At 36.6% G+C, this 27,661-nt stretch overlaps 4 protein-coding genes and 1 long non-coding RNA gene across 58 annotated transcripts; 4 read left to right on the top strand and 1 right to left on the bottom strand.

Annotated features, from left to right (window-relative positions):
- The first annotated feature begins 1,973 nt into the window (after nucleotides 1–1,973).
- Nucleotides 1,974–10,432, top strand: LOC104738704 (uncharacterized). 50 transcript variants are annotated; one of them, XM_087485197.1, is made up of 40 exons: nucleotides 1,974–2,327; nucleotides 2,557–2,650; nucleotides 2,772–2,836; nucleotides 2,927–2,969; nucleotides 3,177–3,258; nucleotides 3,439–3,514; nucleotides 3,620–3,649; nucleotides 3,755–3,801; nucleotides 3,897–3,940; nucleotides 4,051–4,108; nucleotides 4,194–4,281; nucleotides 4,357–4,412; nucleotides 4,493–4,571; nucleotides 4,664–4,763; nucleotides 4,903–5,107; nucleotides 5,190–5,318; nucleotides 5,436–5,497; nucleotides 5,578–5,654; nucleotides 5,820–5,914; nucleotides 6,081–6,225; nucleotides 6,325–6,427; nucleotides 6,632–6,772; nucleotides 6,879–6,942; nucleotides 7,051–7,114; nucleotides 7,301–7,410; nucleotides 7,634–7,656; nucleotides 7,756–7,811; nucleotides 7,981–8,081; nucleotides 8,178–8,211; nucleotides 8,319–8,449; nucleotides 8,541–8,650; nucleotides 8,756–8,824; nucleotides 8,940–8,973; nucleotides 9,083–9,142; nucleotides 9,227–9,291; nucleotides 9,388–9,422; nucleotides 9,503–9,603; nucleotides 9,714–9,907; nucleotides 10,013–10,091; nucleotides 10,182–10,432. In XM_087485197.1, exons 28-33 carry the CDS (start codon nucleotides 8,044–8,046, stop codon nucleotides 8,948–8,950), a joined length of 393 nt encoding a protein of 130 aa, XP_087341323.1. In that variant the 5' UTR covers nucleotides 1,974–2,327; nucleotides 2,557–2,650; nucleotides 2,772–2,836; nucleotides 2,927–2,969; nucleotides 3,177–3,258; nucleotides 3,439–3,514; nucleotides 3,620–3,649; nucleotides 3,755–3,801; nucleotides 3,897–3,940; nucleotides 4,051–4,108; nucleotides 4,194–4,281; nucleotides 4,357–4,412; nucleotides 4,493–4,571; nucleotides 4,664–4,763; nucleotides 4,903–5,107; nucleotides 5,190–5,318; nucleotides 5,436–5,497; nucleotides 5,578–5,654; nucleotides 5,820–5,914; nucleotides 6,081–6,225; nucleotides 6,325–6,427; nucleotides 6,632–6,772; nucleotides 6,879–6,942; nucleotides 7,051–7,114; nucleotides 7,301–7,410; nucleotides 7,634–7,656; nucleotides 7,756–7,811; nucleotides 7,981–8,043; the 3' UTR covers nucleotides 8,951–8,973; nucleotides 9,083–9,142; nucleotides 9,227–9,291; nucleotides 9,388–9,422; nucleotides 9,503–9,603; nucleotides 9,714–9,907; nucleotides 10,013–10,091; nucleotides 10,182–10,432. The 50 variants fall into 50 exon arrangements, with proteins under 50 accessions (XP_087341323.1, XP_087341316.1, XP_087341302.1 ...); XM_087485190.1 differs by having other exon boundaries at nucleotides 7,051–7,154; nucleotides 7,301–7,383; XM_087485176.1 differs by having other exon boundaries at nucleotides 7,051–7,154.
- Nucleotides 10,433–17,571: 7,139 nt separating this feature from the next.
- On the top strand, nucleotides 17,572–18,580 carry LOC109128800 (uncharacterized). Its single transcript, XR_002035111.2, has 2 exons — nucleotides 17,572–18,021; nucleotides 18,128–18,580. It is a non-coding gene; the product is annotated as an uncharacterized LOC109128800 (long non-coding RNA).
- Nucleotides 18,581–18,705: 125 nt separating this feature from the next.
- Nucleotides 18,706–19,747, bottom strand: LOC104738703 (uncharacterized). Of its 2 annotated transcripts, XM_087485155.1 has the most exons (2): nucleotides 19,409–19,725; nucleotides 18,706–19,154 (listed from the first exon to the last, which is right to left on the bottom strand). In XM_087485155.1, exons 1-2 carry the CDS (start codon nucleotides 19,696–19,698, stop codon nucleotides 19,043–19,045), a joined length of 402 nt encoding a protein of 133 aa, XP_087341281.1. In that variant the 5' UTR covers nucleotides 19,699–19,725; the 3' UTR covers nucleotides 18,706–19,042. The 2 variants fall into 2 exon arrangements, with proteins under 2 accessions (XP_087341281.1, XP_010457194.2); XM_010458892.2 differs by having other exon boundaries at nucleotides 18,706–19,747.
- Nucleotides 19,748–20,957: 1,210 nt separating this feature from the next.
- Nucleotides 20,958–24,410, top strand: LOC104738700 (Calcium-binding endonuclease/exonuclease/phosphatase family). 4 transcript variants are annotated; one of them, XM_087485148.1, is made up of 12 exons: nucleotides 21,117–21,382; nucleotides 21,490–21,588; nucleotides 21,676–21,780; nucleotides 21,889–21,994; nucleotides 22,321–22,410; nucleotides 22,503–22,723; nucleotides 22,823–22,899; nucleotides 22,989–23,097; nucleotides 23,206–23,331; nucleotides 23,440–23,550; nucleotides 23,806–23,913; nucleotides 24,010–24,410. In XM_087485148.1, exons 5-12 carry the CDS (start codon nucleotides 22,398–22,400, stop codon nucleotides 24,238–24,240), a joined length of 996 nt encoding a protein of 331 aa, XP_087341274.1. In that variant the 5' UTR covers nucleotides 21,117–21,382; nucleotides 21,490–21,588; nucleotides 21,676–21,780; nucleotides 21,889–21,994; nucleotides 22,321–22,397; the 3' UTR covers nucleotides 24,241–24,410. The 4 variants fall into 4 exon arrangements, with proteins under 4 accessions (XP_010457190.1, XP_010457191.1, XP_087341274.1 ...); XM_087485149.1 differs by having other exon boundaries at nucleotides 21,143–21,382; nucleotides 21,682–21,780; XM_010458888.3 differs by lacking the exon at nucleotides 22,321–22,410 and having other exon boundaries at nucleotides 20,958–21,382.
- Nucleotides 24,411–24,963: 553 nt separating this feature from the next.
- Nucleotides 24,964–27,021, top strand: LOC104738701 (Divalent ion symporter). The gene is given in 4 exon segments (XM_087485146.1): nucleotides 24,964–25,638; nucleotides 25,641–26,162; nucleotides 26,229–26,418; nucleotides 26,535–27,021. Coding segments are annotated over 4 exon segments (1,521 nt in total). The 5' UTR covers nucleotides 24,964–25,086; the 3' UTR covers nucleotides 26,792–27,021.
- The last annotated feature ends 640 nt before the right edge of the window (nucleotides 27,022–27,661 follow it).

Genomic DNA, 27,661 nt, shown 5'->3' with positions numbered 1-27,661 from the left:
TCCGTACAAGTAAATTATAGGGTTGGGCAAAATAACCGGTATCCAAATAACCGACCTAACCGAACCGAAAAAAATCAAACCAAAATCGAACCGAAATTCCTCAAATAACCGAATGGTTAGTAAAATACTATATCTAAACTAACTGAAACCGAACTGAACCGAACCGACAATTAAATGGTTAACCGAAATGTCTGAATATTTAGAAGATACCAAAATTAATATACTTAATATTATGCAAAACTATAAAATAAACTTAAAATATTAATTATTTCTACATTCAAAACAATTAAATACTTTAAATAATCAATATAGCTAAATGTTATTATTTTGAATTTATAAGATTAAATACTATTTTGTAAAATCAGATCAATATTTTTCCCCCTTTTTGTACTTCTGTAATGTATTATTGGTTAATTTTGGTTATATTCGGTTACTTTTGGTTATATTAGTTTTGTTTGGTTAATTTCAACATAATTTATGTTAGTTATGGTTACCTCTTCAACTAACCGAACCAAAACCGAACCGATAGAAATCAAACCGAACCGAATCAAAATTTTTAAAATATCCAAATGGTTATTATATTACTATATCCAAACTAACCAAAACCGAATACAACCGAACCGAAACCGAACGGTTAACCGAATGCCTATGCCTACAAGTAAGTATATGTTATGTCTTATCTTGTTTTGTAACTATTTCCATAAATGTATCGTATGTGTGACAAGAAGTGTTTTTAGAGAAAACAAAGATATAACAATCGGCTGTCAATGTTTTATCTTGTTTTGCAACTTTTCCAACTTGGACGTACGTGTGGTTCCTTTTTATACAAAAGGTGAATATATTTTGTGATAAGAAGTGGTCAAATTAGGTGTAAAATTTGAACTTATCGTACGACTAACGCAAATGATCAAATTTAATTTGACGTAGCAGCAATCAACCTCGATCGACTCTTGTAGTCCTACTCGCCTCTTTGTTCTTCAACATCATCCTCCTATATAATAAACACATCATCCAAGTTACGTTTTCATATGATGAAGAGCAGCCAATCAATTGACTGCTCTAAGTTCAACATCTGATGAATTCTGTGGTGATGAAGAGCAGCCAATCAAAGGCACGTTTTCATATCTGTAAAAATTTTCCTTGGGAGTTAGTTAGTTTTCAACAGAAAGAAATAAATCTGATTTTACATTTGCGTTGCATGAATTTGATTTGCTGACTTCGGTTGTGTCTAAAATTTTCCAGAGAATGTTGGACATGACGAAGAAGAAGCAGAAGAAGAAGTTGGCTCAAAAAGTTCTAGAGAAATTGGGGATGAGGGAAAGACTTCTAAACTTGTAGGCAAAGAAGCAAGCTGGAATTAGCATCTCGGAGGAGGGCACTTTTTGTTTTTTTTTTGTCAAAGAAGAAGAAAACATATCCGGCATCTGGTTTCTTCTAACTTTTAACGGCTTAATTTTGGGGTGGTTATATACTAAGCTGAGATGCGATATATAATAACCAGATAGTATGGTATGTTTTGCTAAATCATTTAGGTTTGGATATGTTAATCTTTTGATGGGTAATGTTTTTATTTATCTGTTTAATTTACTGCTAGAAATATATCAACGGAGAAAAAGTAAAAATGTTCTTTTTAAAAATGATTATATAATTTGCCACATAAATGTTCTAGGCAAATAAATTGAACTAGGGAAAGTTGGAACGGCGTCCCAAACGTACAAAAAAACTTAAACATAAACCGTCTAAAATGTGAAACCTTCTGACCACCACAGAGGTTTCTCGCGTTGACTTGTCAACCAAGTCAAACGACGACGTTATCATATCTCGTCCAAACGGCGCCGTGTTGCCATGAATCTTTCAAATGATGTTGTTTTACGATTTTGTGGCAAAACCCAAATTACCCAAAGGTGTGGTTAGTATTTTCTTTTTAACTTTTATGGTTTTATTATATATATATTTTTTTATATAGGGGTGTTATTTTATTTTATTTTGGAAACAACATAATCTCTAAACTCATCTGCTTATATTCCTTAAATAAACACACTCTTCTTCTTCACCAAATATAAAAAAGAAAAAAAAACAAAAAACAAACAATGAGAAAAAGTGTAACAGAGCATTCTAATGGCGTTTTGTTCAAAAAAAAAATAAAAAGAAAAGCATTCTAATGGCGTATTGATTCTCCTCTCTCCATCTGAGAGACTGAGACTATCTCTCTCTCGTATTCGTATTGATGCTGATTTTTGAAGAGCAAAGAAGATTCAGAGCAGAATTAGGGTTTTTATGATTGATGACCCCCCAAACAACAACGAACGACATCGTCAATGGGAATGGTATAAAAAAAATCGTCTTCTTCCCAATCGTTTCATGTTAGATTTGCCGTTTCTTCTTCTGGTTTGTTGTAACAACATCTAGTCTCTCATCTGATTTCGGTCGTGCAAGTAAAGGTATACAAAATTCTAGGGTTTTCAGTACTTTAGGGGTTTCCTATCCACTTTGGCTATTAGAACTACAAATATGTTAGTACGATTGATGGTTCTTCTTCTTATTCTCTGTTTGCAGGTCTTGGGAGATGCTTTGAACAATCAAAAAAAATCTGATTCTATTGTGATTGATAGGTCCGTGTTTGACTTAACACAATACGCCGCCAACACAAGTGAGTTTTTTCTCTTCTTTTTTTTTTTTTTTGGTTCGTTTGCTCTGTGTTCTGATATTAAGTCCCAGTTTTGTAGCAATTTGATTTCAGTATTCACTCATAGGAAGTGTTCCTCTTGCAGGAGGAGGGAGGGGGATTAAGGACACTTTTCACCGTCTCCATATATCAACGAGAATGCTAATTAAAGTAAGTCACGAATTTGGATTTGCTCTCGTTTGATCTACTTGGTTTGTTTTGTCTTCATGCTCCTAATGCTTAAATCTCCATACGTTCAAGGATCTGATGAGGATGGTGACCAAGAGTCTCCTCTTATTTTTGGGTGAGATTTGTTTCGCCACTTTATTTTTTAATTTCTTTACAATATACTTTTGTTGTCATGTTTGCTTAGTAACGAGTTTGGTCTACTTTTACATCTTCTCATGTAACTTGGTCTCATTGCTCACTTCACCATCGTTGTTGTTGCTTGTTATCAATAAATAGATTGACAATCCTCGATTGGTCTAACTTTCTTTATCTTGTGTTTTAGGATTTTCCGGCTCTTTGGTGGTGTGTAGGTTTTACGGGATCTTTGGCAACTTCTCTCGTCCAAACCCTGGGGGAGCTCACAGGTGCTGTTTGATTTTTCAGGCTGCTAACGTTTTTCCCCGTTACTATTTATTGTTTTGGTCATACTTTTCTTCTTCTTTTCTTCTTCTTTCTGGCTCACAGATTAAATTTCTTTAAATCTCTCTTGTTCTTATGTTTGCTTAGTAACGAGATTGTCTCTAATTTTAGTTTTTAACAACCAGAGCCATGAATCAGTATACCTGCTGCTGGTCAGAGATGGATTGAAGAATGAAAAGAAAAAGACTCGTACTGCTTAAGGTAAAGTTAACTTTGTTCCTCTCTCTTTTTTGCTTCTTCTCACTTTGATTTTCAGATTTACTTAACTAATAATACTAACCAGCATGCATACACCGACATCTTCAGTGATCCTATAAGCCCACTCTGAATTCTGAGGTTTGTGTTACTTGCTCTTAGATGAAGTTGGTATTCATAATTTTTTTTTGTCTCACTTCCCTTCACTTCTTCTGATTCTTGGATGCCACTTTTTTCTTTTTGCAGTCACTGTACGTGGGCTCCCATCATCTGCTCCATGACAACATTTGAAGGTCTGATTGACAACTAATGTCTTGTTGCAACATTTTGTTTTCTACTCCCTTGTCTTGTTTTTTCTCTTTCTGATATGAATTCCATTTTTTTGCAGCATCATATGCGGAGAGCTGGTGATGTCTTCTTTAATTTGCTGAGGTCACTCGAGACAGTTTCTGAGTCTTCCTCCTCCTTTGTCCACTTCAAATTTTCCCCATCCATATGTTGTGAGTCTAATTCCCCCCCTTCTGAATTGGCGTTTGTTACAGGAGTCAAGAGAGAAGACCACAAATCTATGATACTTTTAACCTTCTGGATAGTGTTGGGGTGAGATTTGTTTCTCCACTTTTTTAAATTACTTTAAATCTCTCTTGTTTATGTTTTCTTAGTAACGAGTTTGTCTACTTTTTAGGTTTTAACAAGAGGAGCCGAGAATCAGTTTACCTGCTGCTGGTCAGAGATAGATTGAAGAATGAAGAAGAAGACTCGTACTGCTTAAGGTAAGTTAACTCTGTTCTTCTCTCTTTTTTGCTTCTTTTATTTTTACTGGCTCACAGAATAATTCAACTCCATAGGTCCCCAAGCTTTATGAAGTGTTTGGTGCCTCCTATTCTAACTGAGCCTGGGAAAGGTACTGTTCTACATTATCATTCTTGTGCTACCAGATATCTGATTTTTTCTTTGGTTTTATGAATCTTTTAATTGTTACAGGTCAAGAACCACCTGTGGCCTAACGTTGATTCTCATAGCGGAGTGCTGCCGAACTATTATCTTCTAGCCGAAAAAAAGGGTACAAAACTGCATTGTTATCACTCAAGTGTTTAACCCTGGGCCTTGTTTTGCTGAATCTTGTTACAATTAATTGACTGAACTTTGTTTCAGATAGATACTACACTGCTTTTTGGCTGTCTCAAGGAGTCTCTTCAACATACACAGACATACTTTGGCGCTATTAACAATTCTCCTCTCTAAACCACCGGAGGTTTGCCTTTTTTTTTTTTTTTTTTTCCACATCTTCTCATATAATTTGGTCTCATTCCTCACTTCACCATCGTTGTTGCTTGTTAGCAATAGATTGAAAATCCTGGATTGGGTCTAATTCCCTTTATCTTGTGTTGTAGGATTATCCGGTTCTTTGGTGTGGGTTTTATGGGTCTTTGGCAACCCATGGTGTCGTCGACTACACCAATTTTCATGACATGAATTTAACAGTCAGCGTTTTTCTTGTCTCAGTGAGCTGTGCGTATTATTCTGTAGTATTGATGTTGTTGCACTCCACCTACATGCTTGTGGGTCTCTCATTCCGTTGGGTGTAGGGTTTAAAGAGTGAGGGTTGATGGAGAAGTATTCATTGATATTACATCCACTGCTTTTCTTTTCTCTAATCCATTCTTGTTCTATTTTTTAGGGTGACGATATTTACATGGCAAAGATGCTACGCTTTAGGTGAGCAAGATCTTAAAAAAAAAATGGATGTAACTCTGCTACATTATTTTGTCTCCTGAGGTCATTTGTCGCCAGGCCACTATAGATATAGGTAATATTTTGAGTTTCTTTTAACTTCCACTCGTTCTCCATTGGTCTTTTATATAGGTTGATGTCTGGAAAACTAACCATGCATAGAAGAAGCTAAAGATGATATTGTTATTTTCAGGAACCATTGGACATGTTGCTCATGGAAAGTCCACTGTTGTGAAAGCTATATCTGGTGTGCAGGTATATAATGACTATGCTTTCCCCTTTTTCACAGTTGAATAAGCACGAGTATTAATTTGAATCTATGCTATATATTTTAGTCACCAGAGGCGCATCCATTGGACTCGCATACATCCATAGACCATGAGGTCCTTACTGCTGCACTTTCAATGAATAGGTGAGGTATATGACCAATGTTCTTGACAATCTCTCTCTTACTGGATGATTGCAGAGTGCTTGCCTCTTTTGTCAAACCTTAGTAATTTTTTTTTTTTTTCGCTATTTTGTTTATAAATATTGACGACTCTCACTATCCTCTGGAGAACACAAATTTATATCACAGACTCTTCAATTCAGTGAGCGAAGAGAGAGTGAGCGACGAGAGAGAGAGATAGATTCTTTCTAGTGGCGGCGACATGAAGAACAAGTCAAGAGGAGGTAAATCGTTTCGTGTTCTTTTTTCTTAAACCCTATGATTCTATTTTGATTCTTTTTGGTGTGAACGTTTTTTTGCTTTTTGAATTTAAGAGTCTGGCATTTGTTTGTATAACAATATGAGAATCTTAATTTTGTTTCAATTTTGGGTGAAACGAAACGCAAACAGGTGTTGTGTGTTCGATTTTGGACGATGATGATTCACACTTAAGACTTTTTTCGGAGGATGAAGTTGTGACACCAAACACGGTGTCCGGCCGGCGTGGTCTTACACTACACTAAAAAAAAAACACCAAACTGTTCGATTCAAAAAGGTATAAACCTTAGGTCTTTTGTCTTGTCAGGCGGCGCTCTTGTTATAGTTTCTTTTTCTTTTTTTCTCTCTTCTAATGTGTTAATTCTTATCACTGCAGGGAAACGATTGTTTAACACGAATCTATGTATTCCCCATTCTGATTCATTAAATTCAAAGCCAAAACAACAAGGCCACGAGAGAGAGAGAGCCAAAAAAAACAAGTCAGTGGTATCTCTTTCTAAACCCCTATATATGTATCGATTCTGTTTTTTTTTTTGTTTCTTTCTACTATTACAGAGGTGGTGTGTGTAAATGTTTTACTTTTGAAACCAGAGTTCTGTTTTTGTTTTTGTTTTTGTTTTGTTTATGGGATCTTAATTAATCAATTGCTTTGTTGTTTCTTTTGAGGTGGTGAAATGAAACAGGTGTGTGTGTGTGTGTTCCAACCATGACGATGTTGACTCAGATATATACGATGCACTTCCTTCCTCCCATTGATGTTAAGGATTGATGCTGAATTATGGACCCAAAGGATGGCAACAAAATCCTTTTCTTCTTATTGGTCTGTAAGTCATCCGAAAGTTTTATCCTTTTCTTTCTTTTCTTCTTGTTTCAAGTTTATCTATCTCCCTTAACCAATGCTCTCTTTTTGTTTTTGTTTTGAACAACAAGGTGCTACTCAAGTGTGTGTGAGGGATTATGACCTTAAACCATGGAATACTCCTCTTCTTGCTTTGTAACTGATCTTAAATTCCTCTATCTTTTTCTTTTCTTTGTCCTGTTTCAAGTTCATCCTTGACTGCCCAATGATTCTATTTTTTTTTTTATGTTGTTGAACAACAAGGTGCTACTGAAGTTGGAACTCGACAAGGCACTAGAATTTAACGCACCATCCTATGAACTAAAAGGTACTTGTCATTGCCTCATGCCAAGAAATCCCATCCACAGGTATAATAAACAGTTGAAACTCTCTGATTCCTTTAACATAACTTAACAGGTGTGAATGTTTTTTACTTTTGAAATAAGAGTCTAGCTTTTGTTTGTATATGGTGATCTGAAATCATGGGTTTGTTTGTTTCTTTTGGGTGAAACAGATGTGTGTCCGTGTGTTCCAGCCAGATTTTTTTGGAGGATGAAGTAGATTCAGTCTAAACGGTTGATGGAGAGCGTTCTTAAGGTAACAACATCAAACTAATTTTTGAAGGTAATATAAGCCTTTCTTCCCTTGTCCGCTTCCATAAAATTGAGTCGAATTTGCTTTTTGATGGGTCTGTGTGTTTCTTTCTTTTGGTGAATGTTTTCGCTTTACTCATGGCGTTTCTTCTTCTTCAACTTTCTCTCATCTGGTTTACTTTTAAGTTATGTTAATACCTCCTCTCTTGTCTTGTCTTCTAACTCTTTGAGTATCTCGGTTGATGAATTTGCAGGAAGACATTGGTGCCAAGTGATGGTCGGAGGAGCCTGATGATGGCGTTTTCTTCTTCTGATTTGATCGACCGCCAAGTACAGGTTGTTTGGTTTTAATCTAATTCTGGTATATGTTGTGCAGGTCAGAGAGATGCATTGAAGAGTGAAGAAGAAGAAGACGTAAGCAGACTGCTGAAGGTAAGTTAACTCTGTTCTGCTCTCTTTCTTGCTTCTTTTCACTTGGATTTTCAGTTTTTTACTAACTAATACCAACCAGCATACACAGAAGAAGTTGGTATTCATAATATTTGGTCTCACTTCACTTCACTTCTTCTGATTCTTGGATGCCTCTTTTTTTTTTTTGCAGTTACTGTACGTGGGCTCCCATCATCTCCTCCATTGCAAGATTTGAAGGTCTGATTGACAACGAATGTTTTGCTGCAGCATTTTGTTTTCTACTATAACAATGTAAGTGTCGTTTGTTTTCTATTTTAGCTCTACAACTCTTATGTTCAAAATTGTTGTTCCATCGTTCTTTGTTTTATAAGCATGATACTGTTGCAGGTCTTTGATGGATGCAACGACCAAACTGATATCGGTAACTACAAAGGATTAAGATTGGGATTAAGCCTTATGTTCATGAGTCTTCACGTTCTTAGTTTCAAAGCTGCTTTTTTTTTTAAGTCTATTGCTTCTCTATATCAGGTGGAGATCTACACGATGGAAGGGATTACAATCTTGGTCTTGAAGTCATCGCCGCTGTGGAGTCCGGTAAGAGTGAAAACGAACCCTTACTCTGTCAGCAATACGTTCTTCGTCCCTGCTAACAGTGGAGAGTAAGACCTAGATCCGTTTCTCCCTTGTGTGTTGTTGTTTTGTATGTGAATGCTTGGTTTCTAATGGTCTTCTTTGCTTTTTTTCTCTCAGGTTGGTGAGAACCCAACTGCGTCTGGCTAGGGAGATTTTGGAATTACTCCTGAACAGCTTTGTCATAATGTGGTCAAAGGATCACAACAACAAGCAGCAATATGGACTGGGTAAGTTTCCACTCATGAGACGTGCTTATATATGTCTGGTTACTTTTTTTTTAATCTCTCGTCTCTTGCTAACTTTGGCGTGCATGTTTTTCGTTGTTGCATCAGCCTCAAGGATTGTCAAATTTGCTCAGATACTACCAGAGAAAGGCATCACTGGACCATTTATGGTTTCAGGTATGGAGATGCACATTTGTTATTTGTTCTGTGTTGGTTTTTTTTTTTCATCGCAGAGGTTTCTCTCAGGGTGCTTGCCATGATCTCACTTTGATCATTTTGATGGTTGTTGCAGTAGCGTCTTAGCACTTGGGATAAAAAAAACAGAGGTTTGTAATGAAATTAGTTTAGTTAGATCTTGCTCGTTCCACTTTCGTAAGTGTACCGTCAACTGCAATTTAACCTTTGTCTTACATAATCTTCGACATGGTATCAAAGACGATTTGTATGATGGAGGAAGCATTGCATTTGCAGTGATTATCTTGGTTGTTGTCGCAGGTAATTTTAACTTGTTTCACTGAAATATGAGAATTTTTGATATTTACTCTTGGTGTTGTTCTGATGCTTTGTTCTCCTCTGCAGCTGTCAGTGACTACAAATAGCCTCTCCAGAACCTGAATGATTAAAAGTGAAACATACATCTGGAGGTAATAGATTTGCACCAATGTAATTTTTCCTCTCTCAATACTCTTTTTTCTTGTTCCCTCCTTAGTTACACTACACATGTGTTGATTGCTGCACAGGTGACAAGAGGTGGAAGACGAGTTATGACATTGTGGTGGGTGATTTCATACCTCTCAACACTGAAGTTCTGTTATGACCGGCTCCAGTCTCTCATGCTAACCCTTGAAATTACAGATACAGATGAGTTTTTGCCAATCCAGACAGTGTGCGATTTTGCAACTCTTGTTGGGACATATGACGAGAGAATGCCCCATATTCCAGATCCTATATTGCAGGTAAACATGGTGTTTCACTTTGGTTTCAAAGATACTATGACTCAGATGTAAATGCTACTGTTTGAATAATTGAGAAATGTATCTGAAACATATAGTCTTTTGTATCTTAGCTGAACTGTCATGATGCGTCTCTGGCGATCAAACCAGTGTTTGATCGTTTCCAATCAGTCGTGATTACATCAGGCACCTTGAGCGCAATTGATCTTTATCCCCGTCTTCTTAGTTTCACTCCTGTTGTTAGTCGAAGCTTTAAGATGTCAATGACACGAGACTGCATCTGCCCTGTGGTTCTAACTCGGGGAAGGTAAGTTCTACTCAAATGAATGATTACCTTTTCAATTTCTGGTTTTATATTTTCACAGTGCGTGATTAGTGAGAGATGATTAGATGGAAACGGGAAAAATTTCAGGATATTACTAGCAAGATTGGAGTATCTGCGTGATACATTTCAAATAAAGGAAGGTGATTTCCCAACTTTCGATGCACTGGTACGATTCTTACTTATGATCTTATTATATTTTGTTTCTACTCTTTACCTGTTTGTGACCGTTGATAACTCCTTTTGTTGTCTTTAATAGAGAGGCAAGCAGCTCAATGTGTAGGGCGAGTAATCCGGTCAAAGGCTGATTATGGGATGATGATATTTGCAGACAAAAGGTATATGCATTGCATAAAGTTTCTCTCTCTGAGTCTGGTCATTTAGGTTCCTTCTCTTTACCAAATGTGATTCTTTCTATACTCTATCTAGTATATTAAGTGTATGCGGAGAATAGAAGATTGTTTCACAGTTCACACTGTTCCTTGAGAATGTGAAGAAATGCTTAGGACAGAAGAGAGACAGATATACTTATGTTTGGTTTAAGGAAAATGTGGTGGGGGGGGGGGGGGGGGGGGGGTGTTTTTGTTTTTGATAGTTTCTAAGGAAAATGGCTCAACCGTATGATAAGACGGGTACAATGGGAAGGGAAACTCTGTTAACACAAGAAGATTTGGAGAAGATGGCTGAGTCTGGTGTGCAATACATGGCTTATTAGTAAACCGGTTCGTTTTGGTCGAGGTCTTCTTATCTTCATAGCAAAACTTATCACTAAAGCTCATAAAAGGAAAATGGATGCTTAATTTTAAGATCATTAATATCCACTCACTGCATCATTATTTACTGGATACTAGTAACATATTTTATTTTATATAGTTAAGCACAACTTCAAGTTTTGTGAATAAAATATGTTGGAATCTAAATATTTTATGTAGTTGGATTGTTTATCTTTTTACCGCTCGAGTATTCGATCTTTTCTGTACTTCTTCAGTCATATGTAAATAATAAAATTACTGTACATAGAAACGGTGAAATCAATAGCAGCACAGGAAAGAAAAAAAAGTGCAATGTATTTGAAAACAAAAATTAGAAAGCGATATAGCATTACATCTACAAAACGTGTAAGGTACGTCATTTTTTTCATAAGGAAATGTCCGCAGATTTTGATCAAGGACACCATAGTCTCTACCTCTCCCATATAGAAAATCAAGGTTGCTATATAGGGAAGATGAGGGAAACACCATAGGGTGGGTAGGGATTGTCGATAAAGCCCACACTTGACGTGCTGGGGGGCATTCAAATAGCATGTGATTTATAGTTTCCTCCACTCCTCCACACCTAGGACATTCTTTATTCCTACCAATATGGCGATAATACAAACGTTGGCATGTTGCCAAACACCCAGTCACACATTGCCACACAAAATGCTTTAGCTTCCGTGATGTTTTTAACTTCTATACTTGCGCCTTGAGTGTCATAACACTAGGCCCCTGAAGAGGGAGGCCGCAAGTAGGGCGAGAGATAGCTCTCGCGGCTTCGTATCCAGATTTAATGGTATAATTCCCAGACTTCGTCAAGGTCCATGAATATCCGTCCCTCGAGGCGTTCAAGCTCGGTTTAATTCCCAGAATAAGGGTAATATCTTTCGGGGGAAAGAATTCCTGAAGACGCTCTATTTTCCACTTTTTGTGTTAAAATCAATCAAGGTATTAACACAAATCAGAGGATTTCTTTCGTTAGACAACCCTTGTGGAGGTCGCGCTGGCGCATCTGGAATCCATGGTTCAGTCCAGATGCAAGTGTTGAATCCCGAGCTTATAGTCTTACGAATCCCATAAGAAAGAACATGTTTTGCCGCCAACATGCTCCTCCAACCATATGATGGTCGAGTTGGCACTTGTATCTCTAATGGGCTACAATATCGAAAGTATCTCCCCTTAAGGACTCGACTAAGGAGGGAATCTGGGTATCTGAGAAGCCTCCATAGTTGCTTTGCCAAAAGGGCAAGATTCAAATCTTCTAATGTTCGGAAGCCTAGCCCGCCTTCTGATTGTTTGGCACACATTTGCTCCCATGAGAGCCAGTGTAATCCTTTACTATCTGCTTTGTTGCTCCACCAGAAATCGGCAATGGCACTAGTTAATTTAGAGCAGATAGCTTTTGGTAAGAGAAAACACGACATTACATATGTCGGAATTGCTTGCGCCACTGACTTAATCAGGATTTCCTTGCCTCCCTTGGATAAGGACTTTGAGGTCCATAAATTAACCCTCTTATGGAGCTTATCTCTCACAAATGCAAAGACTTGTGCCTTTGACCCATGGATCTTCTCAGGAAGATCCAGGTAAGTGCCCATGCCTCCTTCTTGTGATATCCCAATAATTGATTTAATTTCTTGTCGTACATGGGTCGGGACCTCGGTTCCAAACATGATGGAAGATTTGGAGAAGTTAATTTCTTGTCTGGATGCCTCGCCATATGAGCGGATTATATCAATAATTTCCTTGCATTGCTGGGTATCAGGTTTGCAGAAGAATAAACTGTCATCTGCAAACAATAAATGGGAGATCCGTGGGCTTGCGTTCGAGATATGAAGTCCCTGAATCTTCCCCTCCTTTTCTGCAGTCTTAATTTGAGCGATTAGCGCCTCGGTACAGAGTATGAATAAATATGGGGAGATTGGGTCTCCTTGACGAATCCCCCATGTAGGCCTAATTCGTCCCTTGGGATCCCCATTGATCAGAATGCGATAGGAGACTGAAGTAATGCATTGCATTATCCATTCTACCCATTTTTGATCAAATCCCATTTTTTCCATCAAAGCTCTTAGGAAATTCCATTCCACCCTATCATACGCTTTACTCATGTCCGTCTTAATTGCCGTAAATTTTTTCCGGTTGGCTTGGTTGGATCGGATGGCATGGAAGTTTTCTTGAGCGATGAGGATATTATCTGTGATTAATCTTCCTGCCGCAAACGCAGATTGGGTCTCAGATATAAGTTCTGGCAAAAACCTCTTGAGTCGTAAGCTCAAGATTTTTGAGATCACCTTATAACTTACGTTATAGAGACTAATAGGACGAAATTTGGACATTTCGCGAGGTCGATCTCCTTTCGGGATTAAACAAATATTTGTTTCATTTAGCTTGCCATCAAAAATCCCAAAGCTAAAGAAATTCTTCACCATTTTAGTGAGATCGCTTTTATTGTATCCCAAAATTTTTGGAAAAACAAAGCAGTCATCCCATCCGGACATGGAGCCTTTCCCGGGTTCAGGAAGAACAACGCTCTTTTGACCTCTTCTTATGAGATTTCTCTCGTTAAATACTCGTTCATGGCGGGTGTGACCAAGGTAGGTACATCCTTGATGGCCAATGTAGGGTCGCTCGCATTCGAGGATGAAAAGAGATTGTCAAAATACTCCACTGCAATTTTTTATATTCCTTCTTCCGTATCAACCCAGACTCCAAGTTGATTAAGGATGCTAGTTATCTTGTTCCGTGCCCTTCTTTGCTTAGTGGAAGCATGAAATTTTTTTGTATTTTGGTCTCCTTCTGCAAGCCAAAGCTCTCTGCTTTTTTGGTACCAATACGCTTCATCTTCTCTATAAGCCGCACAAAGCTGCCATTTTAGGTCGAGGAGAGTTTCCGATGATATTTGATCATCGTCGTAAGACTCATCTAATTTTTCTTGGAGTTCCTTAATCCTTTTTTCTGAGTTTGTTTGATTACTTTTCTTCCCATTGGAGATAGCTCGTTTACAATTTTGGATTTTCTTTAGGATGGATTGTTCAATAGAGTCGTTGTCCACTCCTTCTAGTCCTTCATATTTCAGAATAGTCATCTTTTTTTTTTTGTCAACAGAAAAGTCATCTTCTTCTTCCTACATTACTATAATTTTTTTGAAATATATAAATTTAAACAACATTTCATAACAAATGTCAGTGATCTAAAATGATCTTATCTCGGATTATTCACTACATTCCCTCTAACATAATTTGTTTTCCTCGGAAAAGTCAGTCCAGACAACTTTTAATTCCTATTAGATTAATGTTTAGTTAACTTCATTTACTGAAATGATCTATATTTATTTTGTGAACTAATATTAGAGATGTGAAATATACTAACAAACTGTCATTTGGTTAATAAAATATACTCCAACGCCTAAAATCATGGTGGTCATTGAGGCAGAGCTTAACAATTTGCTCACTCCATACCATAAAGGATAACTGATAAATATTTTGATGCAAACTTGAACAAAATGTAATTGGTTGACAACATCGTAAATTTACTATTTTACTTTATTATATTGATCAATATTTGAATGCAAACTTGAGCACGCTGTCGCTGTGGTTTGATTAATAAATCTTAAACATACTATTTAAATTTACTAAATTGATCAATATTTATAAATTCATATGTGATCGTTTCGAAATGCTGAAGTTAAGATTTACATAAGAGACTAATCAAATTACAATCTATATATCAAATTTAGTAACTATATATGTTGATTTTTGAAATAGAAATTTTTGTGCGGGTGAATCCAAAAAAGCGAAGGCTTAATTAAGTTACTATACTCTTTCTGTCCCTCAGATTGATGTTTGAGAGATTTCACACAAATTAAGAAATAATGATTATTAATTTTAAATACAATATTGTTTTACTACTAAAAAAAGTATTATATATTTATAAACCAATGACTATTGAGATTTTTAAATTTTCTTAATGATCACTTCTTGAAGTTTACAAAAGTTTTATACTCCCTATGTATCATAATAGATGATTTTCTAGAAAAAAATTTTGTATCACAAAGATTGATTTTCTATAAATTTTACTAATTAATGCTAAAAAATAGTAATTTTCAAGAATCATTAATTGAGAATTCAAATTTTGATGAGTTACTATTGATTGATAGTTATGAAAATATATTTTTATAAATAAAAAAACATTTATAGCTAAACATTCAGTGTTTTTCTTAATTTGTGTGAAACTCTTAGAAAATCATCTATTGTGTGATACATAGGGAATATTAATAAACTAAAAGTCGTGATGGGTGTCACGGGGTCGTTCACAAACATTTCCCTATATATAACTTGATTGCTCTCTTTTTCATAAACAACCAAAATCTTTTTAAAAAATGGGTTCTGGGCATAGCAACGCAAGAGCATCTGAGTTGAACGCTTACGCTCCCATAACCGTGTGGTGGGATGTGGAGAACTGTCAACCTCCTTTTGGGATCGATGCTAAAGAAATTGGTGAGCGCATAACACGTTCCTTGAGAGCTTTAGGTTATTTAGGTCCGATACAAATTGTACAGTTATTATTATTTCTTCTATCTTTTTGGTGTGATGGGAAAGAGATGCTCAACAAATCAAATGCTTATTAACGGTAGGTTTACAAAATTCTTAAGGAAAACAAACTTAATCATATATATAGCATAACACAAACCAATAAAAAACGATTATAACATGACAAGACAATATATCTTATAACATGACACAAACCAATAAAAAATGATTATGTACAAAATTATCACAATAACTTAACTTTACAATAAATTATGTGTTCAAACATTCATATGATCATGTACTTTGTAGATATGACAAATTACTTCGCACCATATAGGGTATATATAAACAATCTTCATTTGAGGCCAAAAGTTATTAATTTGATTATTAATGTTCTTTCATAACCTTACTATTGTTACATTTTTTTATTATTTATTTTTTTGTTACAAAAGTGAGGAAGTAACAATCGGAACCAATCAATCAATTAAACCAACAACAAAAAAATTACGTCAGTAAATAGCAAGGAAATGGCGAGATAGAGATTTTGTTGGGAAATATAAAGGTGTGTTTATATTTTTGTTTGCATTTCCAAATTTAAAACGCATGGAAGCAGCGCCGTTTCAAAAGGTCTGAGATCGTTAGCCCACACATTTAGAGCCCATTAGGCAAGCTCATAAGTGTGGGATATATAAAGAAGTGGTAAAGTTGAGATAAATCCTAAAGCTAGCAATGCCACTTTCTTTTACAAAGGAGGTTTGTTCTCTCTCAAATTACTACTTGGTATATGATATGTATGATTGTAGAAGAAGGTTCTCTCCTTCGTTCTTATTCTAGTTAGTTTAAGAAGACGTAACTTGGATCTTATAATGTTTATAGGAGGATTGTTGGATAATTCCAACTTGAGGAAGAAGGTATCTCTTTGGAAGTTAGATGCTGATTGGTTCTCCCGCTACCTCTTGCAAACGCTGCGTTTGCGGCTGGTAACAGTTGCTAGAGATTGGTACCAATCACACAAACCGCTCCCATTCGCTCCAAAACGATTCCAACCGCTTCAAACCACTGAATTCCAAAAGCTGTTTCCCGCAAGCGTTTGCGATTGCGGGCGATTGCGGTTAGAATTTTTTTTTTCTTTTTTTTTTAAACATGAAACAAATCAATGATAATGAAATATTTTTTAATATATTTTTTACCAAACTATTTTATTCATTAAGGATGGGAGAAAATGAAGTACGGATACGATTGAGAATATTAAAAAATAAACAATTGGAAGAAAATAAGATTTCACTTAACAATAACCTAGAAAAGTTGATGTAAATTTAATGGCACATCGCATGTAAGTTCAAAAAGATCTAAATAAATATAACATTTCATTAGAAATTTAAGAAAATAAGATTATTTGTGAAAAATATAAAAACAAATCACCAGCGACTCTTTTCAACTCTCGTGTGATCATTTCTACCGATGCAACTACTGCTCCACGGAACTTATTGAGTGTGTGAGATTTAAGAAAGAAGATCTAAAACATATGTTTTGTCATTTATCAAATTACTTGATTAAAGTTTTGGTAAAAGTCAAATGCATAAAGTAATAAGTATTTTCAATATGAAATTTATTTGTTTTTTGAATAATTATTTTAGTACTTTTTAATGAATTTTAATTATAAATCAAGTTTAATAATTTTTTGGTGTTTTAAAACATTTATATAATTATATTTTACATTTATTATATTTTACCGCTATTGCACCCGCTGGTCAACCAGTCGTCAAACTTCCGCAAACGCACCCATTTTAAAACGCTAAACCAGTCATTCAAAACGCTAAATAACGCTTGAAATCGCAACCATCCGTTTTCGTAATCTCCCACAAATGCAGCGTTTGATCCCGTCACACCTTTAGTTGCTAAAAGAAATAGAATAGAAAAAAGGAAAAGTTCCTTAAAATGAGTAGTATAGATAATGTTACTTCTAATAGGTTTAGTAAAAGCTTAACCCTATAAATATAAGTGTCTCTCCATAAGACTTGTTCTTATTTTTCAAGTTTTTAAATTCTTAGAAGGATGTCGAAGACGTCGGTGTGGATTGATCTCGACACGTGTCCGATTACCGATAGATGTGTAGCTGGTCAGGTCCGTCAGCGGGTAGAATCGGCTTTGGATACGATTGGTAGCTCTGGTCCTCTGACCATTAATGTCTTGGGCACCTTGGAGGACACTACGCTTGATGTCCTGCAAGCGTTATCTTCCACTGGAATCGTTGTTCACTACATCCCACGAGGTTGGTTAATATTCTCATCTCTCTATATATATTAATTAATTAGGGTTTTATGTCCTGCGAGAGGGTGTTTAACACTGAAATTTTCTACAACAGGTACAGGAACAGGAGGTAGCGGGAAAATTTTGTCGGTTTTGCTTGCTTGGGCACGGGCTAATCCACCCCCGGCAAAGATTCTGTTTGTATCTCTCTCCCTCAATGTGAACGACAGTTCCAGATCATTGTCGTATCTACAAGAACGAGGCTATCACATTCTGGTTGGGTATGGGGATACTCCCAAACCTCCTCCAGGCCTGTTCACTTCTGCCACTTGGAAATGGCAAAGCTTGTTGGAAGGAGTTTCCATCCCCTGAATCCCCTCTGGCCTGTTTTCCCTATCGATTCAGGGGAAGTGATGAGAAGTGCAAGTGCTGTGTGTGATTCTGCACCAGCAGGTTTCTTCATTTGCAGGCTTTGTTATGATTCCACATCATCCTCTAAGTATTTTGTCTGCCAAAACCTTGAAGATTTCACCACGCATCTCACCAGTGAAAAACATAACTGAGAGTAAGCCCTCTCTCTCTCTTCTTTCTTTGCTTGCTTGTATCATCATCATTACATTTTCTTTTTGCCACTAACATCCTCGTCTCTCTTAAATTTTGATCCCAAGCAGTACTTTAAGCATCATCAAATTGTGGACGATGAGGAGGATGAGGACTATGAGGACGAAGACTCCTTGGCCGTAGGTGAAGGGCATGGTGGTCAAAGCAGGCCTTAGATCTTTCCTTTTGATTAAGGCTGCTACTGCCATGGTGAAAGCCAAAGCAACTACCATGATGAAGAGTCAATCAAAGGTTTCAATTTCTGTTAAAATTTCTTTGATGGCTTAGTTGCTTTTAGTCACTCCTGTATCTTTCCTTTTGATTAAGGCTGCTACTGTCATGGTGAAAGCCAAAGCAACTACCATGATGAAGAGTCAATCAAAGGTTTCAATTTCTGTTAAAATTTCTTTGATGGCTTAGTTGCTTTTAGTCACTCCTGTATCTTTTCTTTTGAGGTCTAAGAAACAAGACAGTATATATAGACCAATTTATTTGATGCATAATCAACATTGATTTTTTTCCAATGTTAGGAAAAGTGCTATAAAAACCAAGAAAGACTGTTTTATGTTGGATACTAATTATTCTCATGAACCGATAATTTTGAACCTTAGCCGAACTGTATGTAATCCGGATTGAACACCACTAACAATTTTCGACCAAAAAACCATATCTATCCTTTTATTTAGAAATGTCGTCACGTGTCTGATGTCTTCTTACTCGACCTCCGACTGACCAAACAACAAACTTGTGTAATTACATAAACGCATATCAACACAAGAACAGAACCATACACAAAAGCTATAAACAATACAGGCTCTTCAACAGGTGACATAACAGCCAAATACACACAATCTCGTATAAGAATAACCCATGCCAATCCTTCCACTGCCATTTTAATCACCGTAACTTTTTTCCTCTTTGCTTCTTCTCTGCATAACTTGCATATAATCCTCAAACACAGAACACCAACCACCAAGAACGTTGTACTAGACCATCCCCGGTAAGACACGATGTTCCCTCCCACTATCAATGGCTCTTTCCTGCAGACACAAGACTTGCAAACTCCAGAGAACGTAGAAGTGACCAGAGCATCGTATCCTGTATAGTAGGGAAGAATCACAGCGTCTAAGTAAAGGCTGGCGTGGAGAATCCCAGAGACAGTAGAGGCTCCAAAGAAGACAAAACTTGCTTCTTTTTCGATGTTGTTCTCGAATATAAGCACCGAGAGTTGAACGAGCTGCAGGATTGCAGGTCCGAAGATGGAAATTGGGAAAAGGGTATTGATCCTTTGACCTTTTGCAAGGATCAAGATGATCAAAGGGAAAGAGATTGGACCAGAAGGAACTAAGTACCTTTTTGCTTTATCATCATCATCACCACCATCATCATAATCACCATCTTCTCTTCTGCTTCTTCTTGATATTACCTTCCTTAACATAGCTATTAGCGCCGTCAAGTAAGAAACCGTGACGAAGAAGAAAACTAGAACATCAATGATTTGAGGGTAGTCGCCGGCGTAGAGGCTGTCGCAGAAGTAGTGGAAAGGGCAGTTGATAGGATCAAGTGTGTCTTCGAATTGCCACTTGGTGCATTTGAAAAAAGTTTGCTTTCGAACCGAATCCATTTCCCATTCTGTGTTCATAATTTTGGGGTTGTTTTCTCTTATTTGTTGTTTGGTTTCCTTGCAAGCTACACATAAATTTTTTATAAGGTGTATGTGTGTGTAACATCATATGGTTGATTCCCTTTCATTGTCTAGTTTTGGATGCTTGAGCTGCAGGCTAAAGTGGATAATGAAACTCTATCTGAAATTTGAATCCTATCTTCAATTTGGTTTATTAATTTAATTCACTCTTTGAGTGAAGTTAAATGTGCTTACATACTTTACTTGATTAATAATGATGATTGTGCCCAGATTTGATTCTTTGTATAGAGAGAGGAGTAGAGAATTTGTGAGAGAAGCCTTTATCTGTAAGCGAAGTTAAAATGTTGGTTGAAAAGCTATGGTTAGCTCGGAAGTCGGGACAGAGGATTTTAGATTTGTTACTGTACGAACGCTCTTCAGTTATATAATCTCCAAGTAGAGAATTAGAAGATTAATTGTGAAATTTATTTACTAAAGAAAATCAAATTTGGCTTTTGTATGTAAGCTTTTTTAAACAGATACAAAAGGACATTTCAAATGTAATATACTAATATGTGAGCAATGTATTAAAAGGTAAAATAAATAACGTATATTTATAGCCTTGTTTGGGTCAATGTTCTCAAAATGTGCATTATGATAGCGTATGATATTAAAATAAAATAAGAAAACAATAATTGGCGTATGATAGAAAATAAAAGTAAATTTTTTTTTTGTTAAGAACTCACCGTATTTGTTAACGCGTTGACATTGGACAAAAGAAGCTATAAGATAATTATTAAATACAACGTGGTTAAGCAGCAATTTGATATGATAAACGAAAAAAATTGCTGTAAAAAGATAGTACTAATATAATTGGTGTGGTACGAATACGAACCGTGTGATACAGTGATGTGATGAGCACACCGACATAATAATAATAATAATAATAATAATAATAATAATAATAATAATAATAGCCGCATAGACGCGGTTCTCTTCTCCAATCACTAATTTAATTTCCCTCTCACTTTCTTACCAAAACCAGCAATAATAGCTATCGTTGTACTAAACTTTTTTTTATGAATGGTCGGTCAGATACTAAAATACTAGTAATAAAACCTTTGAATCATTCAATCTAACCCATTAATACAACAACTAAAGAAACTTCTATATGTGGCCAACAAATAGACTCAGGAGTTATGATGAAAATTACATAGTCATTGTGGTTGAAATTACATGGACCTTACGATGGTCTTTTTTTCATTAACTAAGAAAACTTTTTTTTTTTTTTTTTTTTTTTTGGTGTGGTGTGTAGAAGAAGACAATTAATTGTATTTACGAAAGAAATAAAATATCACGTAAAGGCATATCCCATTTTTTTTTAAAAATTTTAATTACATGAATAAATAAATAAAATATCAATACTGCCAAAAAGAGAGAGACGGATAAATAAAAGGAAATCAGAAAAGATCTCTCTCTCTCTCTTTGTGTGGGGAATTCGAAAGCTCAAATGCAAAGCCATCATCAACAAAATCGAAGCACAACAACAACGAGAACAAGGCTCAGCTTCTTCTTTCTACGGTCTCGATTCATCCCTTCCTTCTCTTCTCCACTCTCCTTCTTCTTCGTCCTCGCTGCCGTCCCTCTTCCGATCTACTTTTCCGGTTTACTCTCCAGAATCAACAAACCGGCTTCACTTATGGTGTGTGCGCGTCCCTCCCTCCTCTTCCGAGACTTCACTTTTTGAATTTTTTTTTTTTCCTTTCTTTCTTAGAATTGATGATGATTCGCCGATTGTGTTTTTTGCAGAGACTCAACTCCAACTTAGCTTCTTCAATGGTGGAATCGAACATATCTTGTACCACCTTCAATATACTGGCTCCCATTTATAAACGCGTTGATCAGCAGGTTTGTTCTCTCCTCTTCTGCTTTCTCGTTTCAGCGACATTGGGTTGATTGATTGATTGATTGTGTTTGTTGGTTATTTATTTAAAGAATCAGAGTATTCGAGAGAGCGATTTCCACGAGCTTTGGTTAGCTCGTAACCAGCGGATTTTAGATTTGTTACTCCATAAACGCTCTTCAGTTATCTGTCTCCAGGTACACACTTTTGCTTCTTGTGACTTATTATAAACTCATCATATTTGACTTTTTTTTAGCTTCAGCTGTGAGACTCTTTAGCTATTGTTTGACTCTGTTCATTCATAGGAAGTTTGGGTTGGGAATGAGGAATTAGTCAACATGTATCACGACCAGCTTGCTACTTCAGGCTACACTATTTTTCAGTTGGCTAGAACCAATGGTCGTGGTGATGGTATGATTCTTTCATTTTATTTACTACTTCTTTTGATTGAAAATGGCTTTAGCTCTAGGTAGGAGAGTAGAAGGATGGCCATGTCTTTGTGTTTATTGCTTAATTGTTCTAGGGGTCTCTCTGTCCAGAATCTTTAGAAACTTCAGAGGCTTAATGTTTCTGCTTGATATGCTTCAGTTAACAGTGTCGGATGGTTCAAATCTATACACTTTCATGTCTTGGAAAATGGTAGATTAGGGGGAGACGAGAAGGGCAAGTTTATAATCTTTCTGGTGTCAGAGGTTGCTTGTTGGTGTTTATGTGATCTCAACGTCGTTTGTTTGTAGGATGCCGTATAAAGCGGCAATACTTTCAATGACTGTTTTATGGATGGAGTAGATATATGAACTGAAATCCAAAGACAATGCTATCTATAGGTCTGGACTCCTCTATCTGATCGCATGGCGATCAAAGATAGGATTCTTTGCCTTTGATGTCTCATTTGTGGACTTGAATATCTTTCTTACAGGTCTTTTAACTGCCATCCATAAGGACCACTTTAAAGTTGTAAATTACCGAGAGCTGCTCTTTAACGATTTTGGAGACCGTGTTGCTCAGCTCTTACATGTCAAATCAGTTGTTCCCTTTCCGCTTAATGGCAAGCAAGACATTCAACAAGAAGTCATTATAGTGAACACTCATCTGTTGTTTCCTCATGATTCTAGCTTGTCTGTTGTAAGGTTGCATCAGGTTTGTCATCCTTCCCATCATTTTGCATTTTGTGACCCCGTTCCCCTTAGATCTTGTAATCCTAGGTTAATTTCAATATACACCTGCTTCTCTTAACAGGTTTACAAAATTCTTGAATATTTGGAAGCTTACCAAAAGGAATATAAACTTAATCACATGCCCATTATTCTCTGCGGGTAAGTTTTGGATCTTTAAGAGTCTTGAAATTGTGTCCCTCCACCAGTAAAATGTGTAATCACAGACTTTTGAATTATGCTTATCTCAGTGACTGGAATGGAAGCAAACGCGGGCATGTCTACAAATTCTTGAGATCTCAAGGGTTCATATCATCATACGATGATGCTCACCAGTATACAGACAGTGATGCTCATAGGGTAAACATCTCTTACAAACCTTTTTTATATTCTCCAGCCTTATTTTATTACGCTCATCTAGTAAAAACACACATCCTTATCCAGTCTGTCTTCCATTTTTATCTTCAGTGGGTTAGCCACAGAAACCACAGGGGAAATATATGCGGAGTTGATTTCATATGGCTCTGTAACCCTAGCGATTCAAGAAAACCTTTGAGAACAAGTTGGGTGGAAGCTGTTTTCAGCATTATCAAGGTGAGATCTTCATAAAACTGAGATATTAAAGTTTACCTCATTCTTTCCAAATTTACCTTCTTCGTGTCCATTTTGTTTATTTCTGATTTCTCTTGATGGTTCATCCAGTATCAACTTCACAAAGCTTCCATAGCCGAGGGCGATGCCTTTGCTTTTCTTGGGGCAAATAATCATAGTGATTCACTAACCTACTCTGACTTTTGCCAAGCACTCCAAAAGGTATATACATTTTCTTCAGGAAAAGAGTGAGCCTAGAGAAACTTTAGTTGTCCATAAATGCTGCCAAAAAAAACTTAAATTTGCAAATTCTGATTGGAATTCGACACTTTTGAAAATTCTTTGTGATCATCTAGAGATTTCACTTTATCGTAACAGTAGGATAAGGATCAAATGAGTTCTTCCAGATTTTTACAATTTCTTTCAACGACGAATGGACTTTTATGCTGACGTCAAGATTTTGATATTGTGTGGTAGGTAAATCTAACGGGTATTCCACATGGACTTAGCTTCGAAGAGACAAAAGAGCTATGGGTTAGAGCTGATCTTGATGGAAATGGTGTCTTCGACTATGAAGAACTCAAGGTAAACTAAACTAAACCAATTGGTGCAAAATTGAAATCACAAACCGGTGTTATATGTCAATCAAGACTCTGATGTGTGTGTTATATGTACTATCAGAAAATTTGGAACACGACGATGGTGAACAAACCTGGAAACTGCAGAGAGAGTACGATGGAGAGTAAGAAAGAAGAAGGAGAAGAAGAAGAAGAAGCAATCGGATTGAGAGTAAAGAAAGCGGTTTTGTTTCCGCAAGAAGCAGAGAAAGGACTATGGCCGGAGAACTACAATATCTCGGATCATGCTTGTCTGACCGTACAATTCTCTCCGGTCAAAATGCTATGTAGCTAAGTTTTGTTTATTACCGGCTCTTTGTGAAAAAAAATGTAAAGAAGCAATGAGAGTGAGAATTGCACTGAGAGAAGATTACAAACCAAAACCTTTGTGTTTTGTATAGTTTATTTTTTGTAATTGCATCACTGTGTCTGATAAAAATTAAAGGTCTAGTTGTTTTTTTTTAATGTATCGATTTTTAGTGGACTAGAAAGAATTTCCAAATTAGGAGCCAATAAGAGAGTTAATAGGAGGGTATCAAATATATTTAAAAGAAATAATTGACTCGTTATAACACTTGAAATTTGGCTGTTATGTAAAAGAAAACACTTAATTAATAGAAGGTACGTACCTTGAGAGAAGAAGAAGAAGATCTGAAACAAAAGACTTTTGGTCTTCGCTTTTGGAAAATAAAAAGAAAATTGGAAAGGGGCTGACTTTGTCTGGTTGGTGGTGGACCTCGTCTGGTTGGTGACTATAAAGATAGAGGAGTGTTATCCATGTAGTTCCATAACTCGCTCGTCTTCGGTTCCTTCCTTCTTCAGAAACTGTATGTTTTCACTCTATTCGATAAAAAAAAAAAATCCTCTTTTGCTGAACAATTTGTTTATACTACATATTACCATGAAAGTGGTCAAGTTTTGTTGTATTTGATTATCCCAATAAACCGTCTTTTGACTTCGATATTTAATTGCCCTTTTTCTTGCTTTTTTTTTTTTCTTTCTTTTCCAACAGAGTCGTCGATTCTAACCGGAATCGTCAACGTCCTCAGATTTTATCAGGAGATCTTATTGTTTCTGATCTAATTTACAAGATCCATGCTTTTGAATCATTGATTAGAGATACTCAAAAAAAAAAAAAAAAATGGCAATGGCACCAGTAGTTAAGCTGGTTTTAGGTTCATTAGCCTTTGCCATTTTCTGGGTATTAGCAGTATTCCCATCTGTACCATTACTACCAATCGGTCGAACCGCCGGTTCTCTGTTCGGTGCAATGCTAATGGTTATCTTCCAAGTGATAACCCCTGAACAAGCTTACGCTGCCATCGATCTCCCCATCCTTGGCCTTCTCTTTGGTACTATGGTTGTTAGTATATACCTTGAGAGAGCTGACATGTTCAAGTACTTAGGCACATTGCTCTCTTGGAAAAGCAGAGGACCTAAAGACTTGCTATGTCGAGTCTGTCTTGTTTCCGCGGTTTCAAGCGCTCTTTTCACTAATGATACTTCTTGTGTGGTTTTGACCGAGTTTGTGTTGAAGATCGCTAGGCAAAAGAACCTCCCTCCTCACCCTTTTTTGCTCGCTTTGGCCACGAGTGCCAATATTGGTTCTTCCGCTACTCCCATTGGGAATCCTCAGAATCTTGTTATCGCTGTTCAAAGCAAGATACCCTTTGGGGAGTTTCTTTTTGGTGTTTTTTTCCTGATATGATTGTTGGTATTACCGTCAATGCTTTGCTTCTTCTCGGTATGTATTGGCGGGTGTTGTCTGATCATAAAGAGGACGAAGAGAAAGCAGGAGATGTTGCTGATTCTGAAGTTGTCTCTGTTGCTGAAGAAGATGTCACATCTCATAGGTTTTCGCCTGCTACGTTTCCACCACCAGCTACATCCGAAGACTCGAACTTGAGAGTTGATGCTGTTGATACGCTCAGAAACAGAGCTGGTTCGGCTGGTGAGAGTGATCTTATAAGCCGTGATTCAAACGCGTCAAGAGAACTACAAACCGACGCAGAGTCTCAAGGAGAGAGCAATAACAGCAACAGTATGTTCAGAACCAAGAAATGGAGAAGAGTTTTATGGAAGTCAAGTGTTTATTTAATCACGTTAGGGATGCTAGTGTCTATGCTTATGGGTTTAAACATGTCGTGGGCTGCAATTACCGCGGCTCTAGCTCTCGTTGTTCTTGATTTCAAAGATGCAAGGCCTTCTCTCGAGAAGGTAAAAAACCAAACTCTTTCAAAGATACAATTTTAAAGTTGTAACCTTTTTTGTTGTGATTCGTAGGTGTCGTATTCGCTTTTGATCTTCTTCTGCGGGATGTTCATAACCGTTGATGGATTCAACAAAACTGGTATCCCGACCGCTCTATGGGACCTAATGGAGCCATATGCCAAAATCGATCAAGCCAAAGGAACCGCGGTTCTAGCAGTTGTGATTCTTGTCCTCTCCAATGTAGCCTCTAATGTGCCTACCGGTAACCTCACTATCCTTAAAGGCAAACATGCTATGTTGGCTCCATTTCTTGATTTGAAAGGAACCGTAGGACCATTGCGAATGAATGATTCTTTTTTGTCTTTTAAATGTGTGCAGTGCTTTTGCTGGGAGCAAGAGTGGCGGCATCAGCAATGGGGAGGGAAGAGGAGAAGAAGGCTTGGTTGTTGCTTGCGTGGGTGAGCACGGTGGCTGGGAACTTGACGTTGCTTGGTTCAGCTGCAAACCTGATAGTGTGTGAGCAAGCTCGCAGAGCAGGGAGCCATGGATACACTCTCACTTTCACAAAACACTTCAAGTTCGGTTTACCTTCAACACTCATCGTCACTGCCATTGGTCTCCTCTTAATCAGGTAAAATCATAGCTCACTCTGCATATATGCTTTATTTTCTCCTTGTGGAGGAATTTCATTCATTTCAAGAATCAGTCTTCATGTGTTCTCTTCCACACGTTTGTAATTTAATGTTCATAGTATCCATATTTGTATCATTGATAAACAAAGCTATATATACTAAAACTATAACTAGCTGAAAACGTGATTCTACTACTTTTCATTTTTCATAATATTAATCAAGTTTTGGCGTTATTGTTTTGTTTTATTTTTAAGTGACCAGAGCTATATACTAAAACTATAACTAGGTCTAGCTGTAATTAAAACGATTAAAATCGAACTTAAACTACGAAATATCATTAATCTAGTATGAAACCAGTGCTTTAATTTCTCGTTTAGTTATGATGATTCAACGGAAACTATAATAAATTAATTTTTGTTACTTGACCATTAGATTATTCCACTGTTGGCTGTTGCACAATTCATATATTGAAGTAGCATACAAATCAAGTTCTATTTCTATATCACTTCGATACTGGACATTGATATGTTATATATGTTATACTTCAAATCATGTTTTAACAAAATATGTTAAATTTGCTTCGTCTTTCCTGAATTTGAGTTTCGGGATTTGATATTATTGTTTGTTTTGGTTTGACCTAAGTCTTCTTCTAACAAACGTTTCTTCTTTCTTCGTTGATTTAGTTTTCTGTAAGCGATTGGTTATAGGGGTTTCTCGTGATTGGTCTTTTATGACTTAATATGATGGCTAATTTCTGGAAGCTAATTCCTTAAATTCTATGATGTCGGTTACATGCTAGCTAGCTTAAAAAATAATAATTGACCTGGGTAAATGTTCCCCCTGAGTCCGCCACTTTCGACGAAGTTTCTTGTA

The sequence above is a fragment of the Camelina sativa genome, chromosome 14 (genome assembly GCF_030686135.1).
Source record: "Camelina sativa cultivar CO46 ecotype springtype chromosome 14, ASM3068613v1".
NCBI classification, from domain to species: domain Eukaryota; kingdom Viridiplantae; phylum Streptophyta; class Magnoliopsida; order Brassicales; family Brassicaceae; genus Camelina; species Camelina sativa.
This window is presented reverse-complemented; position numbering and strand designations above follow the sequence as displayed.